Here is a 13,618-nt window from a genome sequence, read left to right on the forward strand (position 1 = left end):
AAAGCAGGCTTGCCTTCACTGCCAATCCCTGTACTCCATATGCTACGGCCAAACTGCGGCAGCTTGATAAACGCTCATTGGGCCTCGTCTCGGAGTACAGGCGAATCTCAAATTACCCCAATCCCAGATCAGCCACGCAGTCCCAATGCTCGGTGAACTATGTGACCCAGCGTTTTGAGTAACTGAAGATACCTCTGCCTGCTCAGTTCAGAGACGTACAGCACGGAAACAGACCATTCAGTCCAACCCGTCCATGTCCTTCAGATAAGAAGTTCCTCTTGTATTGGTTTTGGTCACCACAGAGTGTGCCGCCTAGTTGAGGGGGCAGTGGCTATGGGGAAAGGTGGCAACGGGAAGAGACTAGTCAAGGTCTACAGATGGGGCAGACAGAGGCATTACCCCCCCCCTCTCAGGATCAAAACCTTCAAAGGTCAGAACAGTGGAAGGGAGAGGGGCATCTGGATGGTTACTGAATACAGAGAGAGGATAGAGGGATACAGACTGAATAACCTTGTTAAGATGTTATCGGTGCAGGTGAGGCAGCCATTCCTATTACATACTTGTACAAGTTTTCTGTCGTACGCCCAGCAGGTTGGGGATAGCTCAGGAGTGGACTTACCGCAGTGAGGGGGGGGCAAGAGCTGCTATAGAAGGGGCGGCCGAGACCAAAAAAGGCACCTGCGCATCCAGGACAGGTCCTTCCCCCGGTGCGCAAAAACAAAACACCAAATCACAGACCACCTACAAACACAAGGGCAAGAAGTCAAGATCGTACTGGTCTTTCCAGCGATGACCCCCAGAAAGATAAAAAACCAAAAAACAAACAAAAACAAAAAAGAGAAAAGCAGCAGAGAGGCACCAATTTTACCCCAGAATAATTTAAAAACAAAAAAAAAACAGAATAGGAAATGCGACCTTACCTATTTGGAATACCTGGCGTAACGGGGTAAGACTCCTGCCTGACTGCTTAATCCTAGTCGCAAGGGATTCCTTGTGGCTGTGCTAATCATAGCTAGCCTCCCACGTAGCATAGAGCAACCCTCATAAACGCTAAGAGCGGAGCACGCACTATCACCAAGTGATAATAAGCTGGCCTCGTCTTCCCTTCCGACGGTGCATGCTGAGCCAAAGTGTTCTACACAGTCTATACACTCCGCTGGCTGGCTGGCTGCTGGTAGTCTGCCTGGTTCTAGCAAAAACGTTCCTTTTTTTCCTCCTCAGCTTCTGTCTGCGTGGAGCAGGGGGGGAGGGGAGGGGGGGGGAAGCGCCGCCAAAAAATAAACAACCACAATTGAATGCTTGCTCGCTTCCCTCTCCTTGTGTGGACGACATCGCTCTGGTCTGAACTACACAAGCTGACTCGCTGCCTGTGCCAAGGTTAACGTCCAGAGTCTGACTGCTACAACGCAAAGAACTGTTTCGGTTTTTGAGTTTCTTCTTTTAGAAACGTTGCAAAATTAAAAACCACTTTTTGAACATTCGGCTGCGGCTATGTTCACGCCAACCTGGAATACTTAAGGTGTGTGGAGGGCAAAGGGACAGAGACCCCTTCATTTAAAACCCTGACACCCCCCAACAGTTTGGGGGGGGGTGGTGGGTATTGAAAAAGCAAAGTAATTAAAGGGCCAGGAAATCCCCCCCACCCCCAGCTCCAATGGAGAGCAACGTGAACATAGCGTGGCCCACACCTTGTTCTAAGATAAAGCTTAGAAATCCATTTATGCTGTTAACTTCAATAATACACCAGGTAAAAATGAATGGAAGGGTGGCCCCAATTCTACAGCAGGAGGGGGCAGGGCTAGAGGTTCACTGCATCGTACTAGCAGTGCAATTTAAGAATAGCCAACCGAATGTGGAATGGTGGACACGGGGGTTTGACCCTGCACCACAGGCACCTTGGGGAGGAAAGGCAGATGAGTGGGCAATGGAGCCAGTCACATACCCCCAATGCACCACAGCAGCAGCTTGTCCTCCACTGGTGGCACGGGGGACACATTGGATGATAAAGGGCTCATCACATGGTCTTTCCCAAGTGGGACAGGGGTGTGGAGCACTCAACCAACTGGAGGTTTGACTACAGCAAAGTGACCCCCATCAACCCAGTGCAGTACAAAATGGCCTGGGACAGCTTGCCCGGAGACAGGCAGCAGTAGGAACTGAGCTCAAGTCAGATCAAGAGGCAGGCAAAACCCCCAGAGGTCCTGACTGGCTTAAACATGTCCCGTGACACCCTTAACACTATGACCTTAAACAAGACAGACTACCTGCAGGACTAGTAAATGGAAAGTATCTTTATTCTTAGTCATGATCACAACTAATACATTTATATCACTTAAACTGGAGCATTAAAATCAAAAACAATTCTAATAAAAACTCACTGGAATGTTCATTGTACACTTCCAGGGGTGGGAAGGGGTAAGTCACAACTATAAAATAACCTGTTCAACAGTTTATCAAAATATCAATTACAGTCCTTACGCAGATATACATGCATGTGGGTTTTAAATTTTTATTCCTTTCAAAGTTCATGAGTTCAAACACTGACTTTTCTGACTAAAAAGACATTTGCTTCTCTTCCGGTAGCAGTTGTGCCCTGTGCTTGGCTGAGATTTGTATTGTAGTAACCTGCTGTCTCCCTGTTACAATCTCCTGGCTCATCCTCGCCTGCTAAGTACTGTGTTCCTGTTGAACAACATGGGATAAAATTATTATATCGTGCACTCTCTCAATACATGTTTGTTTTTCTATTAAAAACATAGCCGAGGGCAAAGGGCAGGGCATCCACTAGCCAAACCCATTGCCAAGAAAATATAATCCTATATAATTATCCAGTTCATAGATGCATGCGCTCAGTCAATACACTGGCACTGCAATTAGAAATAGATACGAACTGACTACTATACTGCACAGATGCAGTAACACGTCATATATACACAAACACGACCAACAGTCCTCAACACCCTCCTGCCCAGCTCCCACCTCCACATATTGAGTCAATGCTCCCTGGAGCTGCCAACTTGCTGGGCACAAGATTAGAGTGAAGAAAAACCAAGACCAATCTTCAATGCTCAGCTTTGACTCCCCCAACCCACCAGATTGCTCAATCACTGACACACTGGAGACCTCCACCCACCCAGAGAGAATGGAGCTAGCCCCACAACCCCCACTTGTTGCTGTAACCCAGAACACACCTGGCTTTAGAACCGCCGACTGTAGGATCCTCCACCCCCTCCTCCGGAGCCATAGTTACCTGCAAGAGGAGACAGTCAGTCAGACTGCAACAGAAACCCACCCAGTCTGGTCAAGGCACTGTTACTCAGGAACAACTCACCTCCGTAAGGTGCAGAGCTCCTGCCACCATAGCCGCCACCTCCACCACCCTTCATTGGCCCATAGTTAGATGACTGCTGGTTTGGATAGTTGCCAAAGTCATTGTAGTTTCCGCCACCGCCACCACCACCTCCAAAGTTGCCTGCCATGAAAATAAGAGAAAAAAGGTGTCCTCATCGGTTCAGAGCTCGGCCGTGTAAAACAAAATAGGAACGCTGCTAAGAAATGCAGGCAAAAAATGGCAGGCTGCCCTTGAATGGCCGAAAGGTGGAGGTACAGGTAGTTCACCTGGGATTACACAGAGGTGCTTGCGATCTATGCACCGTTAACCATCGTGTTTACTGATTCCTTTCTGATGTAATAAGGTGGGACTAGAGATTCATCCTCTTCTCTGTACAGTGGGGTCTGGCTGTGCTGCCCCTTTCTCCTGTAAATCACTTTCTTGCAAATTGCTGTCATTGTTAACTGTTGGAACAAAAAAAGGGTCACTTACCACCAAATCCACCGCCATAGCCGTCATATCCACTGCCGCTGCCTCCACCACCACCATATCCGCCACCACCCTGGTTGCCATACGTTGGGCTGCCACCGTAGCCTGGACCTCCACGGCCACCACCACCGCCAAAGCCACCACCTCCACCGTATCCACCACCTGTCAGTCATTCAGAAAAGTAGACACAGTCAACTGCTGTAGAAGACAGCGAGTGAAACAGGCATTTCTGTGCTGGCACCCAACCCAGAGCCCATGACACGTACCATCACCAAAACCATTGTAGCCATCACCGCAGCCTCCATAGTTGCCACCACCTCCTCTGGAACCACCAAATCCACCTGCAACAAAAGAAAGCCATCAGTGACAGTGAACACCCCCACCCCTCAGACAACAGCACAAAGCAGAAGACTCAAAAGGGAGCAATTCACCTCTGTTACCGAAGTTCCCTCCTCCTCCACCACCACGACCAAAGTTACCGGAGTTGCCAAAGTTGCCTCGACCAAAGTTGCCAGAGCTTCCTCGACCTTCACAAGATATAAACCAGTGTTACAAAAATGCAACATGCCAAACAGCAGTCTCACAGGTTTTTAAAACAGCTCAGCACTGCTCACCTCGCTGGTTCATGCCGGAGTTCTGCATCTCTTCACGGGAAAGGGCCTTCCTCACTTCACAGTTGTGTCCATTCACTGTGTGGTACTTCTGAACTATAGAGGGATAAGAAAGGAATTGGTTGGAATCACTCAAACAACGTCCAGTCAGTCATCCTCTACACAAAGCACCTTTAAGAAGCCTTACCAACAATCTTGTCAACAGCATCGTGGTCATCGAACGTAATGAAGGCAAACCCCCTCTTCTTCCCACTCTGGCGGTCTGTCATTACTTCAATCACCTCGATCTTGCCAAATTTCTCAAAGTAATCCCGGAGATGATGTTCTTCTGTGTCTTCCTTGATGCCACCCACAAAGATCTTCTTCACAGTCAAGTGCGCTCCAGGCCTGGTGGAGTCCTAACACAAGACAAACACCAAATCTCAAGACAAAATACTAAACTCAAGTCGGAAACGGTCAAGCGGCCAGGAAACAGGGCTTACCTCTCTTGACACAGCACGTTTAGGTTCCACAACACGACCATCCACCTTGTGAGGCCTTGCTGACATTGCACCGTCCACCTCGGAGACACACGAATAGGTCACAAACCCAAAGCCCCTGGAGCGTTTTGTAGACGGGTCTCTCATCACCTGAAAACCGTTTGGGTAAAAATGGTTAGCCCCACTTTTCCTCAGGAACACCACCAACACAAACCACGGTAAACAAGAGACTCAGACTCACCACACAGTCCGTCAGCCGGCCCCATTGCTCAAAGTGGTTCCGTAGACTGTCGTCTGTCGTTTCAAAGCTCAAGCCACCAATGAACAGTTTGCGCAACTGTTCGGGCTCCTGAGAGTCCTCCAAGAGAATTGAAAGGAGGAAAGGATTAGCACACAAGAGAGGTCACTGCACCCTCACAAACCAGTCCCCACCCACACCTGGTTGTGGTTGATTGGCTCAGACAGGACAGCACACCACGAAGTCACTGTCAAAAGTAACCTTGACCAAACAAAACAGATCTCACTTGCACAAGTTTCATTCACAACCCTCCATCAGGACATTGTAGGCATCCTTATCCTCTGTTGTGGACATGTGCCCCTATCAAGGGGCAGCAATCAAAGGAGAGGGACATGTAACTACAAGGATCACCACAGGAGGGAAAACCCAGCCTCTTTATGACAGCAAATCAATGATTCACAGTGCATGGCCACAGGTCTCACTAGGCAATCCCAGCAGTACAATGGGTGTGGAAGCAAAAACAATCCCACAGGGGAAGGAAGACAATCCAAGCAAAAATAAAACCACTTGGATTGTATAAAGAGGCAAACAAGGGAATTAAAAACAGAAGGCAGGCAAACATTCCAAATCAAATGGAAACATGGGCCTAAACCATGGAGAAAGAACAGGGACAAAGTTTGAGGTGGTGGGGCAAGGGAACAGTAATCACCAACAAAGAACACAAAATCCAAAGGAAACATAAGCCCCGTTTAAAATGAGGATGGGCATCCAGGCTGCAAGTTTCAAGGAGGAAAAGAAGACAGGGAAAACTCCAAAACCCAGACGTTTAAAAAAATTGACCAAGAAAAGGTGAATTTTAAAGAGCAGCCTGCATGACATGGAAGACAAATGAAAGGAAAGCAAACTAAGGGAATTTTAGGAAGAACAAACACCCATCTAAGAGGGGAAAAAATTGAATTTGACAGAAGCGCCCTCATGTCACAACACAGAAAGAGGAAAATAAAAAGTTGAAGGGCCTGCTATTGCGTGGAGACACTCAGGAAAAGGAAACACTGGAGAAAATCAAAAATTAGGTCGGGACAATTTCAGGGTGGGGTGGAGCTCCCATTTCACAGGGGAGGGGAACAAAATTACAATTACAACTGGGGAGAACAATTTTCACATGGCTTTGAGAAAGGAGAGAATCTGATATTCAAACATATGGAAGGGAGCGAAAGGAGGAACAGCCGACACTTGATTGCGAGGGAGGAAAAGGTAAAATGGCAGCGATTTGGAGGGATACGGGCCAGGGGCAGGCAGGTGGGACGACTTCAGTTTGTAATTCTGCCCGGCAGATAGGAAAAGAAGGTAATTTCATACAGGGAGGGGGGGAAAGCCACTTGTTTGAAATGAGCGGGGGAAAACAAAAACCATTCAAAACAAAAAGAAATGCAATCTTCAAAGAGCATGGGATGGAAACTTAAAGACAATAAAAGGCACAATTTACATAAACATTTGTGGGAGACAATAGAGAGAATTGTAGAGAGACGAAATGCAGAGATTCCTAACTCATCAGCCTGCCAATCGGAATAAAAATTCTTTGAAGGGGGCAAATGGAAAGGGAAACGTACAAATAAAGAGGGAATGAATTCAGCATTCGAGATAAGGAAGCAGGTGGTGAGGGAAACCACCTATCAAATGAAAAACGGGGGAAACCACATTTTAAAAATGCCAGGCAGCACCCCTCTCCCCATCCTTTCCCAAAGAAGAACAATGGTCACCAAACCCCTCTCTAAAACACATTTCAAGTCAAATTTAAAAAAGGGGGCAAGAGGATAACCTTATATTTAAAGTATGACTTTACAGGAGTGGTGCCGCCATTTCGTGAACACAACCCCACCCCTTTTTCAGATGAAAAACAAATGTTTAAAAAGGACGACTCAGGCCGCCATTTCGTGAACACGACCACCCCCAACCTATTTTACAAGAAAATACTTCCCGCTGACTAAATAAAGCAGCTGAGGGGGTACAAACGTCACCTAAAAGGATTGGCAAGGAGGGGGTGCACCTTATCTGTTCCAGCCCTCTAACCAGCATTGTGCAAACAATGACCCCACCCCGCCCACAATGTTCATTTCCTCTCCCCCACAGACCGCCCGATGAGTGAATAAAAATATCCTGATGAGGGGGTGGGGTCGGAATTTCATATTTGATAAAGAGGGACAACATCTCACGAGGCAGAGGGCAACACTGGCAAAAACCATCAACCCCCTCCACATTGTATTAATGAACAAAAGCCAATAAATCAAACATCAGGTGGTGGGGGGTGGACGAAAACCCTCATTTGCAAAAAAGGCATGACTTCTCAGAGGGGAAAAGAAAGAGGGCCACCATTTTCGACAGACAGGCAGGAGAAAGGTCACCGTTTGGTAAACACCATTCAACCGCCACTTTAAAAAAACCCAGTAATTCTTTACAAATTCAGACAGTGAAGTGAGGGGTTAAGAGAACAATCTCATTTGAAAAGGGACCAATTTTCAAAGACATGAGAGAACGAATGAGAGACCCCCATTGTACAAACATTATCCATGTACCCCCTGCCCCACATTTTTATAAAACCCAGCAAATTGAATGAGATCAGGTGGGGTGGAAGAACTTAATTTGAAAAAGACAACAACCCTCATTCAAGAAAACAGGCCCAGTTCCCAGTGAGACAGGAGAAAGAAACGACGGGGGAGGTGACCATTTGATAAACACCCTTCACTCATTTTTAAAAAGTCACAGTAAATCCAAAAAACAACCAGGCTGGAGGAGATGGCGAACAAGCAGATCATTCGTAAAAATGGACCACTTTTCAGACAAATGAGAGCACAACAAAACCCAGCAAAACCAAAAAGACAGGCAGTAAGGAGAGGGTGAAGAACCCCATTCGAGAAAAGCACGACTTATCAGAGAAATCGGAAGAAGAAAGGAAGAGGGAGTGGGTAAGGTCACCATTTGGATAACAATCTTTTGTGTAAAGGTGGTGGGGGGGTGAACAATATAAATACAGAGACTGTGTAAAGGTGGTGGGGGGGGGAAACAATATAAATACAGAGACTGTGTAAAGGTGGTGGGGGGTGAACAATATAAATACAGAGACTGTGTAAAGGTGGTGGGGGGGGGGAACAATATAAATACAGAGACTGTGTAAAGGGGGTGGGGGGTGAACAATATAAATACAGAGACTGTGTAAAGGTGGTGGGGGGGTGAACAATATAAATACAGAGACTGTGTAAAGGTGGTGGGGGGGTGAACAATATAAATACAGAGACTGTGTAAAGGTGGTGGGGGGGTGAACAATATAAATACAGAGACTGTGTAAAGGTGGGGGAGGAACAATATAAATACAGAGACTGTGTAAAGGGGGTGGGGGGTGAACAATATAAATACAGAGACTGTGTAAAGGTGGTGAACAATATAAATACAGAGACTGTGTAAAGGGGGTGGGGGGTGAACAATATAAATACAGAGACTGTGTAAAGGGGGTGGGGGGGTGAACAATATAAATACAGAGACTGTGTAAAGGGGGTGGGGGGGTGAACAATATAAATACAGAGACTGTGTAAAGGTGGTGGGGGGGTGAACAATATAAATACAGAGACTGTGTAAAGGGGGTGGGGGGGGTGAACAATATAAATACAGAGACTGTGTAAAGGGGGTGGGGGGGGAACAATATAAATACAGAGACTGTGTAAAGGTGGTGGGGGGGGTGAACAATATAAATACAGAGACTGTGTAAAGGGGGTGAACAATATAAATACAGAGACTGTGTAAAGGGGGTGGGGGGGTGAACAATATAAATACAGAGACTGTGTAAAGGGGGTGAACAATATAAATACAGAGACTGTGTAAAGGGGGTGGGGGGGGGTGAACAATATAAATACAGAGACTGTGTAAAGGGGGTGAACAATATAAATACAGAGACTGTGTAAAGGGGGTGGGGGGGGTGAACAATATAAATACAGAGACTGTGTAAAGGGGGTGAACAATATAAATACAGAGACTGTGTAAAGGGGGTGGGGGGGTGGACAATATAAATACAGAGACTGTGTAAAGGTGGTGGGGGGTGAACAATATAAATACAGAGACTGTGTAAAGGTGGTGGGGGGTGAACAATATAAATACAGAGACTGTGTAAAGGTGGTGAACAATATAAATACAGAGACTGTGTAAAGGTGGTGGGGGGTGAACAATATAAATACAGAGACTGTGTAAAGGGGGTGGGGGGGTGAACAATATAAATACAGAGACTGTGTAAAGGTGGTGGGGGGGGAACAATATAAATACAGAGACTGTGTAAAGGTGGTGGGGGGTGAACAATATAAATACAGAGACTGTGTAAAGGTGGTGGGGGGTGAACAATATAAATACAGAGACTGTGTAAAGGTGGTGAACAATATAAATACAGAGACTGTGTAAAGGTGGTGGGGGGTGAACAATATAAATACAGAGACTGTGTAAAGGTGGTGGGGGGGTGAACAATATAAATACAGAGACTGTGTAAAGGTGGTGGGGGGGAACAATATAAATACAGAGACTGTGTAAAGGTGGTGAACAATATAAATACAGAGACTGTGTAAAGGTGGTGGGGGGTGAACAATATAAATACAGAGACTGTGTAAAGGTGGTGGGGGGGAACAATATAAATACAGAGACTGTGTAAAGGTGGTGGGGGGAACAATATAAATACAGAGACTGTGTAAAGGTGGTGGGGGGAACAATATAAATACAGAGACTGTGTAAATAATAAAATTATATTTATGTAAAGAGAATAAAATCATTTATATAAAAAGAATAAAATTATATTTATATAAAAAGTATAAAAAGATTTTATATCTAGAGAATAAACCTATTTATATAAGAATAAAACTATATTTATATAAAAAGAATATATAAAAACATTTATACATAGAAAATAAAATTATTTTCTATATAAAAGAATAAAATTTATATAATATTACATTTATATATAGAGAATATTATATTTATATAAAAAGAATATATAACAAGATTACGTTTATATAGAGAAAACTTTAATTATATAAAAATAATTTATATAGATAATATAATTACATTTATATAGAGATTATAATATATAGAGAACATAGATATTTATATAAAGAGAATATTATATTAATATAGAGAATAATTACATTTACAGAGATATAAGTACATTTATATAGAGATTATAATATTAATATATAAAGAATACAGATATTCTCTTTATATAAATATTATATTAATACAGAGATTATATTATTTATATGGAGAATATTATAATATTAATATATAAAGAATACAGATATTCTCTTTATATAAATATTATATTAATACAGAGATTATATTAATTATATGGAGAATATTATAATATTAATATATAAAGAATACAGATATTCTCTTTATATAAATATTATATTAATACAGAGATTATATTAATTATATGGAGAATATTATAATATTAATATATAAAGAATACAGATATTCTCTTTATATAAATATTATATTAATACAGAGATTATATTAATTATATGGAGAATATTATAATATTAATATATAAAGAATACAGATATTCTCTTTATATAAATATTATACTAATACAGAGATTATATTAATTATATGGAGAATATTATAATATTAATATATAAAGAATACAGATATTCTCTTTATATAAATATTATATTAATACAGAGATTATATTAATTATATGGAGAATATTATAATATTAATATATAAAGAATACAGATATTCTCTTTATATAAATATTATATTAATACAGAGATTATATTAATTATATGGAGAATATTATAATATTAATATATAAAGAATACAGATATTCTCTTTATATAAATATTATATTAATACAGAGATTATATTAATTATATGGAGAATATTATAATATTAATATATAAAGAATACAGATATTCTCTTTATATAAATATTATATTAATACAGAGATTATATTAATTATATGGAGAATATTATAATATTAATATATAAAGAATACAGATATTCTCTTTATATAAATATTATATTAATACAGAGATTATATTAATTATATGGAGAATATTATAATATTAATATATAAAGAATATAGATATTCTCTTTATATAAATATTATATTAATACAGAGATTATATTAATTATATGGAGAATATTAATATAATTTTATTATTTTTTTATGGGGGGGGCGGCCGCCATTTTGTGTCTCCCGCCATTTTGCGCCTCGATCCTCCTCGACCCTTTTATTTTATAAACCCCCCCCCTCCCTCCTCATTATAATGACGGGGGGGGGGGGGGTGACATTTTAAACCGCGTCCCCCCCCCCCCCCCCCCCGTCACCAAATGTGTGGGGGGATAAGGGGGGGGGTTTTAGGCGGTTTTTTTATCGAAATTGAGGCGACGGCCCTCGACGCCACAAAATGGCGGCGGGCCCCGTTTTTTTTTTCCCGCTGCGTCACGGCCCCTTTATTTTTATTATTAAAAGTATAAAACCGCGCGGCGACTCACCTCCATGTCTCTCTCGTACGAGGGCGCCGTCTTGCCGGGAGGGACCGTGTCCCCGAATCGCCAACAAATGAGAAATAAAAAGGTTAAGAGCAAAGAGAGAGAGAGAGAGAGAGACACCACAACAACCACCGCCGTCGGCGCCCGCGACCAAAGAGGACGGCCGCCGCGCCCGGCTCCTCCTTATATAGGGGAAGGGGGTGACACGTGATCCGTCTGACGTCGGCGCGCGCGCGCCCCACGTGGGAGGGGGGCGGGAGCCAATCGGCGCCCCTTTCCAACCCCTCCCCCTCCCCCGACGCGCACCCGTCGACGGGATGGACTCAATGATGGACACCCGCTCGGACCAATCCGGAGGCTCGACCCGAGCCCCGCCCCCCCCCCCCCATCCCTTCCCACCACTCCACCTCATCCAACCACCGCTTTTCCCCTCCCACCGCGTGGGCGAAAAAAAAAAGGGGGCAGAGCCGCGCCCGATGGAGCGGGAGGTTTGATTGACAGGGAGGGAGGGGGGCGGGCCAATCGCCTCGAGCGAGAGCGAGAGCGAGGCCGAGGGGGGGACGGGGGACGGGGGGCGGGGCTGGAGGGGGGACGGGGGGTTTGAGCGATCCACCTCTCGCGTCACAATGGAGAAGGAGGGAAGGAGAGGGGGGAGGAAGGCGCGCAAAGGATTGGTTGGGCGGTTGATTGACGGAGGGGCCGACCAATCATCTGGAGCTCAGTGTTCTGTATGAATGCATGCAGTTTTTGGGCTCAGTTTTGCATAAATTCATGCAGTTTTTTGGCCTCAGTTTTGCATAAATTCATGCAGTTTTTTGGCCTCAGTTTTGCATAAATTCATGCAGTTTTTGGGCTCAGTTTTGCATAAATTCATGCAGTTTTTGGGCTCAGTTTTACATAAATTCATGCAGTTTTTTGGGCTCAGTTTTGCATAAATTCATGCAGTTTTTTGGCCTCAGTTTTGCATAAATTCATGCAGTTTTTGGGCTCAGTTTTACATAAATTCATGCAGTTTTTGGGCTCAGTTTTACATGAATTCATGCAGTTTTTGGGCTCAGATTTACATAAATTCATGCAGTTTTTGGCCTCAGTTTTACATAAATTCATGCAGTTTTTGGCCTCAGATTTACATAAATTCATGCAGTTTTTGGGCTCAGTTTTACATAAATTCATGCAGTTTTTTGAGCTCAGTTTTACATAAATTCATGCAGTTTTTTGAGCTCAGTTTTGCACAAATTCATGCAGTTTTTGGGCTCAGTTTTACATAAATTCATGCAGTTTTTGGGCTCAGTTTTACATAAATTCATGCAGTTTTTGGGCTCAGTTTTACATGAATTCATGCAGTTTTTGGGCTCAGTTTTACATAAATTCATTCAGTTTTTGAGCTCAGAGTTTTGCATAAATTCATGCAGTTTTTGGGCTCAGTTTTACATGAATTCATGCAGTTTTTGGGCTCAGTTTTACATAAATTCATTCAGTTTTTGAGCTCAGAGTTTTGCATAAATTCATGCAGTTTTTGGGCTCAGTTTTACATGAATTCATGCAGTTTTTGGGCTCAGTTTTACATAAATTCATTCAGTTTTTGAGCTCAGAGTTTTGCATAAATTCATGCAGTTTTTGGGCTCAGTTTTACATGAATTCATGCAGTTTTTGAGCTCAGAGTTTTACATGAATTCATGCAGTTTTTGAGCAAAGTACAATGTAACTCTGCAAGTACAAATTCACCCCACACAATATATGTGTGTATGTGGGTCTTTGTCTGTCTGTGTGTGTGTGTGACTGTCTGTCTGGGGTGGGGGTTGTGAATGTGAGAAAGTGTGTGTGTGTGTGTGTAGTGTGTGCAGAGTGTCTTAAGTCTGTGAGGGGGGTGCATGTGGGAGTGTGTGTATCTGTGTCGGTGTCTGTGTGTGTGTGTGTAGGTGTAGGAATGTGTCCTTGTGTGTCC

General features: G+C 43.3%; 2 protein-coding genes across 5 annotated transcripts; both read right to left on the reverse strand.

Annotated features, from left to right (window-relative positions):
- Positions 1-2,276: 2,276 nt before the first annotated feature.
- LOC140471252 (heterogeneous nuclear ribonucleoprotein A1-like) lies at positions 2,277-11,843 on the reverse strand. 4 transcript variants are annotated; one of them, XM_072567213.1, is made up of 11 exons: positions 11,677-11,843; positions 5,152-5,268; positions 4,914-5,060; positions 4,619-4,829; positions 4,435-4,527; positions 4,252-4,347; positions 4,087-4,161; positions 3,824-3,982; positions 3,332-3,472; positions 3,192-3,250; positions 2,486-2,682 (listed from the first exon to the last, which is right to left on the reverse strand). In XM_072567213.1, exons 1-10 carry the CDS (start codon positions 11,680-11,682, stop codon positions 3,198-3,200), a joined length of 1,098 nt encoding a protein of 365 aa, XP_072423314.1. In that variant the 5' UTR covers positions 11,683-11,843; the 3' UTR covers positions 2,486-2,682; positions 3,192-3,197. The 4 variants fall into 4 exon arrangements, with proteins under 4 accessions (XP_072423313.1, XP_072423312.1, XP_072423314.1 ...); XM_072567212.1 differs by lacking the exon at positions 3,192-3,250 and having other exon boundaries at positions 2,277-2,682; positions 5,152-5,259; XM_072567211.1 differs by lacking the exon at positions 3,192-3,250 and having other exon boundaries at positions 2,277-2,682.
- Positions 5,275-11,367, reverse strand: LOC140471142 (uncharacterized). Its single transcript, XM_072567023.1, has 3 exons — positions 11,362-11,367; positions 9,345-9,376; positions 5,275-9,309 (listed from the first exon to the last, which is right to left on the reverse strand). Exons 1-3 carry the CDS (start codon positions 11,365-11,367, stop codon positions 8,118-8,120), a joined length of 1,230 nt encoding a protein of 409 aa, XP_072423124.1. The 3' UTR covers positions 5,275-8,117.
- Positions 11,844-13,618: the final 1,775 nt, after the last annotated feature.

This window comes from Chiloscyllium punctatum, chromosome X, assembly GCF_047496795.1.
Source record: "Chiloscyllium punctatum isolate Juve2018m chromosome X, sChiPun1.3, whole genome shotgun sequence".
Lineage (NCBI taxonomy): Eukaryota > Metazoa > Chordata > Chondrichthyes > Orectolobiformes > Hemiscylliidae > Chiloscyllium > Chiloscyllium punctatum.